Source organism: Aethalodelphis obliquidens, unplaced genomic scaffold (genome assembly GCF_003676395.1).
Source record: "Aethalodelphis obliquidens isolate GAN/ISIS:26980383/991018 unplaced genomic scaffold, ASM367639v1 scaffold53, whole genome shotgun sequence".
Taxonomy (NCBI): domain Eukaryota; kingdom Metazoa; phylum Chordata; class Mammalia; order Artiodactyla; family Delphinidae; genus Aethalodelphis; species Aethalodelphis obliquidens.
In genome coordinates, this window is record NW_020837997.1 from 11,521,154 (window position 1) to 11,527,153 (window position 6,000).

At 62.7% G+C, this 6,000-nt stretch overlaps 1 protein-coding gene across 1 annotated transcript in view; it reads right to left on the reverse strand.

Annotated features, from left to right (window-relative positions):
- Positions 1-6,000, reverse strand: part of PIAS4 (protein inhibitor of activated STAT 4) — a 24,405-nt gene that overhangs the window by 663 nt on the left and 17,742 nt on the right. Inside the window, exons 5-10 of the mRNA XM_027085503.1 lie at positions 5,714-5,804; positions 5,474-5,602; positions 5,269-5,374; positions 2,581-2,654; positions 2,330-2,490; positions 175-305 (exon numbers count right to left, since the gene is read on the reverse strand). Coding sequence (XP_026941304.1) covers positions 175-305; positions 2,330-2,490; positions 2,581-2,654; positions 5,269-5,374; positions 5,474-5,602; positions 5,714-5,804 — 692 coding nt within the window. The remainder of the gene's footprint in view (positions 1-174; positions 306-2,329; positions 2,491-2,580; positions 2,655-5,268; positions 5,375-5,473; positions 5,603-5,713; positions 5,805-6,000) is intronic.

A 6,000-nucleotide genomic window follows, 5' to 3' on the forward strand; every position in this document is an offset into this window, starting at 1 on the left:
CCCGGCACACAGCAGGTGCTCACTAACCACCTCAGACGCCCCGCTCCAGGGGGATCAACTCCACCGGGACGGTCGCGTTTCAGATAAAAAGGCCACGCGGTGGGATAGAGTCAAACTCAGCAATCGGCAAACTCTGGGAACAGAAACTCGGGCAAAGCCCGGCTGAGGCCTCACCAAGCACAAGGATGGGGCACTGGGGGCTGCAGCTGCGCTCCTTCTCGGCACGGATTGGGCACCACGAGCCATCCACCAGGTACTCGATCTCGTCGGCATCCTCGCACTCGCTCAGGATCTTGGAGAGGAGCCTGGGGGCAGGAGGAGGGCCTGCTGACTCCTGGGCCCCACCCTGCTCCCCTGGCTGGGGGTGGGATGCTCACTGAGCCACTTCCTGCTCTCCAAAAGTGGCTTCAGGACAGCACTGGCCGCACCTGCTGACCTGAGGTTTGGGGCGGGGGCCCATGCCAGACCGGCAGCAGGGACACACCAGAGCCCCCAGCGTTCGTTCAGCATCAACACTGCACCTGCCTCCAGGTGACTCTGACCACCTCAGTCATGATCACACAGGAGGGAGGCCTTCTCCAGGACACCCTCTGTGGCAGACGGGGCCCCTCCCAGCCCCATCACCATAGTATGAATACAGCTCTGCCATAGTACGGCAGAGGGTCACCACAGTATGACTACAGCTCTGCCTGAAACGTACTTTGCACCTGGAAAACTCCTACTCACCCTCCAAAGCCCTACTCTACTGCTCCTCTTCTCCAAACAGAGCACAAGCAACAGGAGTGTCTGTCTCTGGCTCGGTCCTCCCATCCCACACGTCCAGCTGGGAGTTCCCTGAAGGCAGGGTCTGGGATGGAGTCCTTTTGACCCCGAAGCCACCCAGCTAAGGGCCAGAAACCAAGTGGCAGGGCCTTGTGGAATAAATGCACGACCCAAGGACCCTTCCCCCAGGAAGCCTCCCTGGCTATACACAGGCCGCATGGGCTGATGGAATGGCAGTCCGTGTGGGGCACAGTCACACTACCCAGACCCAGCCCCATCTGTCCCTAGAGCTGTCAGTTACCACCACCCGGGCCTGAGTGACCTGCTCTAGGCCTGTGGCGGGGAAGGCGGGCCCTGGGCTGCACAGCTGCCAGGCTGGGAACAGAGCTGCCATTCAGGCCCAGCCCTTGTGCCCGGCCCCAGGGGCCTCCTCACTCCACCCCAAGGCTGGACAGCGTTGGGGTGGCTGCTCGGCTCCTCCAGGGAGGGGACCCAGGCTCAGAGCTGGTCAGGCTGGGTTTGAAGTCCTTGCCTGGCTACCTGTGAGCTGGGGGCCTGGGCTTGTGGCCACCCCTTCTGAATCTGTCTCCTCATCTGTAAGGAGAGGATGATCAAGGTCCACCTCCCTGGACGGCTGGGAGGGAGGGCTTCTGAGACCTCGAGCGCAGTGACCAGAGGGAGACGAGTGCCCGATCGTGGGGACAGTTCACACGCGGCCACTGCAGGTCAGGGCTACCCCCTTCCCCGTGGCACACACCCCAGCCGCGCCTCAGCCATTGTGTGCGGGCGGGGGCCATGCAGCCAGTGGTCTAGGGCTGCCCCATGGTCCGCTCCTGCCTGGGCCACCAGGTTCCCTACCCCAGCCCCGGCTCTGGGGACAGAAGTGGGTGTGGCTGGCGCCTGGCAGGAGCCAGTCAGTCAGGTGCTGGGCTCAGTTTCTGGAAACTTAAGACCAGAGCAAAGTTTCCCTTTTAGGGAGAATGGCCTTTTTCCCCTTGTCCCCCCTGCGGCATGGGGAGGGCCTGCTGCTTAGGCTCAGGGGACAGCCTGGCCGCACGCTGGTGTCACCTAGGAAAGGGCCCAACAGAAGGTGGTCAGAGTTTTGGGAAGACGTGCGTCTCCTTCACCTTCCTATGTGGAGGATGTGATCAAGCCTTTGCTGAACGCCATTTGAGAAGCAGCTCCCCGAATTGTGCAATAGGGTGGAAGCTAGGGGTTCTCGGGTCCCTGTTTTACATGGGGGAGGAACAGACTCACAAAACGCAAGGTGACGTGGGGAGCAACAGTGGACCTCGTGGATCTGGAGCCCCACTTCTGAAGTCTAAGCTACGCCATTGCCACCCAAACAGCAAAGGCCCTGACAAGTCCCACAGGGCTGACACCCACCTCTCTCTGTAGCCCAGGGCTTGCAGAGCTGCCACAGGGTGCTGCTGGGTAGCCCGGATGCCCCAGGAAGCCTCAGAAGCTGCATGGCCCCTCTCCTCCTTCCAGAGGCCCAGACAGGCAAGGGGCCAAGCCCAGCACAGCCTGGCAGGCGGTGGGGCCCCCGTGCGCCCCAGCTACTCACCCATCGATGATGAGCTGGTCGTAGGGGGCTGGCTTGTCACACACCGGGCACATCCAGGTGGGCTTCTTCTCGTTCATCTGGAGGTAGAAGACGGCGTCGAAGCACTGCAGGTGTGCGCAGGTCTCCGCGCGGCAGGGCACCGACAGCCGCATCTTCACCAGCTGTGGGGGTGGGAGGTGATGGGTGTGAGCAGCTGCGCAGCAAGCACTGTCCACCCAGCCGCACCCACAAACCCGCCCGCCCCGACTCACCGGGCAGATGAGGGAGACCCGCACGCCAGTGGTGGCAATCTCACTGTCGGGGTCCAGGCGCAGCTTCTCTTTGACTGTGGGGAAAGGGCGGCTGGTGTCAGCGGGGCCGAGGGGCAGGTTTTCCCAGCAGCCAGAGATGCTCGGGAGGGCAGCAGTGAACACCCTCAGCACCCCTTGCCTCAGCTAGACACGGTGAGCACCCCATATTCACCTCCCAGGACCATGAGGCACATGCTTTAGCTCCAGGGCCCAGGACTACGAGGAGAATCTATGTTAAAAAAAAGCCCTGGGCAGGGACTTCCCCTGGTGGCGCACTGGTTAAGAATCCGCCTGCCAGTGCAGGGGACACGGGTTCGAGCCCTGGTCCGGGAAGATCCCACGTACCGCGGAGCAATTAAGCCCACGCGCCACAACTACTGAGCCTGCGCTCTAGAGCCCGCGAGCCATAACTACTGAGCCGTGTGCCACAACTACTGAAGCCCGTGTGCCTAGAGTCCATGCTCTGCAACAAGAGAAGCCACCGCAACGAGAAGCCCGTGCACCGCAACGAAGAGTAGCCCCCGCTTGCCGCAACTAGAGAAAGCCTGCGCGCAGCAACGAAGACCCAATGCAGACAAAAAAAGAAAAAAAGCCCTCGGCAGCAGACATTTATTTTTGACAATAACCTGGGTGCACAACGAGGGGGGCCAGCCCCCCAACAAGACTGCCCTTTTCTGGAAAGATCCAGGCAACAAAGAGCTGCCGTCGGCCACCTGCTGTGACTGTTCGCTCTGATGAAAACCGCCAGGACCTCCCCGCACCACTCCAAGGGCTGGGACGCCCCAAGGCCAGGAGAGCCCCACCAGGGACCCTCAGAGGGCGGGTGAGCCCACGAGCACAGCTCCCTTGCACTGTCCGAGTCTGCTTCTCTAACAGATCAGAAGACAGCGGGCGCCCACCATAAAGCCACGGCACGCTGAGCCCACGAGGTGGAGGAAAAAAGCCTGGAAGGAAACTGGCCCACTGCAGCCCTGGGGATGGGCCTGCAGGGGGCGCAGGGAGGCTGGCCAACCAACCTGAGAGGGGCAGCGGTTCAGCTCCATCCCCAGATGGCTCGGGACTATGCCCGGGCCCTGCAGAGTGGAGGGCACTCGTCTTGGACGATGGGACTGCCCTTCCCTCCTTGATACAACGCCTGCGTCCCCTCCTCCAGAGAGCCTTCCTCCGCCTCCCACACGGGGTCGAGAGTGACCTGCCAGCTTGTCCTCCCACCCCCTCAATGCCCCTACTGTCCTCAGTCACCCTGTGGTTCCCATCTCTGGCTAACAGGTGCAGATAAATGGTAGACCCAGAGACCCTGGCCCCTCAAAAAGACCCTGGGCAGCTGAGGACGGGTGCAGTGCATATCATGCTTCAAAGCAGGGCCTCAGTCCTCCTCTACCTAATAGAGGGAGGGCACGTGCAGCAGGAAGGGTTCAAGTGAGACAGAGAACAGGACTTCCCAGCTGCCAGCAGACAGCAACCCAGCAGGCACGATGCCCAGCCTGAGCTGGCTGTGGGAAGGAAGCTGGGGGCTTGCTTCAGAGGGGAGGCCCTGCCCACCCCAGCAGGGGCCTGGGCTTCCCATGAGCTGCGACATATGCTGCCGCGGCCCCTGCACTGCCCCAGGCCTTGGCTCCAGGCCGGTCACGGAGGAGTTAAGCCAGGCCTCCCCATGCCCGTCCCCACCCTGGGGCCCACGGGTGCCTGGATGAGCCCTGCCCAGTCCTGCGCCAATGCCTGAACCTGCCAAGCGGGCAGGTGGGGGGGGGGGATCGAAGAAAGGGCCATTTGAGGAAACAGGCAGGTGGCAGGGCAGGGTGCCTAGGCTGAGGTCCTGGGGTCACAGAGCCCTAACTCTGCCACACTGGCCTCAGTGTCCCCACTGGTCAGACTGGGACGTGGCCAGGCCCCACTGCTTGGATCCATCCGCAGTGAGGATGGAGTCAGAAGGCACCCCGCAAGGGCCTCCAGGCGACCAGAGAGGGAACTCCTGAGCCCCCGCTGTGTGGTAGGCAGCCCCCGGGGCAGGACACAGGAAGGTTCTATCTGCCCGTCTGAGTGGCTCTTCTGGGGTTTTTTAATGCTCTGCGTATCCCCACTCCCTTTTTTCTGGTTCTTAAAAGTACAAAAAAGAAAAAAACCCAATGATCTCAGCATTCCGGTGCAGACCCTCATCATCACGTGTGCCTCCACTGGGAATCCATCCTCCGCTCCCGCTGAGAGCTGGCCCCCGCCCCCTCCCGGTCCCGCACAGCCGCCAGAAGCACCCGCCTGGAAAGCTGATCACCTGGGGTCTTCTCCCCCCCCCTCCGCAAGCCCTCCAAGCCTCCTCGCCCACCAACCCCGGCTCTCCTCGCCCCATTCACGGAGCTCACTGGGGGGCTTTCGGCACACCCAGCTCATCCCTGCCTCAGGGCCTTTGCACTGATGGTTCGCTGCCTGGCTCCCCCTCCTCCTTCTGTATCCTCCAGAGACCTCCCAGAGCTCCCCAACCGCCAGGGTGATGGCCAGACCCGGGGAGGTCCAGGTCCCCCACAGGCAACAAGCTCCTGAGGACCAGGCCTGTGCCTTGTGCCCAGCAAATTGGGTCAGCAGTGATGGAGCCATGGCCACCCCCAGGGACCGTGGGGAGCCCCACCCAGCAGTGCAGAAAGCCCCGGGGCTCACCCAGTGCCTTGCACAGCTCCGGGTGCTTGACCCCGATGGTCTTCAACCTCTGCAGCAGCTCCGAGGAGGTCAGTTGCCGCACCAAGTACAAGGCCACGGAGTAACTCTGGCGGTGGGGGAGGGGAGCGGAGTCAGGGCTGCGCCAATGGAGGTGGGGTGGGCAGGGGAGGGAGGGCAGAGGTAGGGAGTTCCAGGGCCTGCTCACCTTGCCGTAGTTCCCCCAGGTGACGGTGATGCGGTTAGTGGCCGAGGACAGGTACATGAGGTGGGTGAGGTTAATGGGGCGGCACGGCCTCTTGGGCTCCACTCCTGGCTTGTTCGAGGGGTAGTAGCCCTGGAAGCAGACACCATGGCTGCGCCCATCACAAGGTGTTCCATGTGTCCCACCCGCCCCACTCTGCACTCTCTGCCTCGCCCCCACAGCAGATCTGGGGGGCCCACTCACCGGGACCGAGCAGTAGCTGTGGTTGACCTTCACGGCGATGTTGGGTGGGTACTGGTCTTCCTGAGGGCTGCTGGTGTCTGAGTAGCAGATTCTGCAAGGACACCGGGGACCATAGGGCCACGGGCACCTCGGGCAGGGGAGGGCACGCTGGGAGGGGCGGGGAGGACAGATGGGGGGCAAGGGTGGACCCGTATCTAGAGTGGGGCTGCGTGCTGGTGTACCCACGGACAAGGCCAGATAGCAGAGGTGTGTGTGTGTGTGTGTGTGTGTGTGTGTGTGTGTGTGTG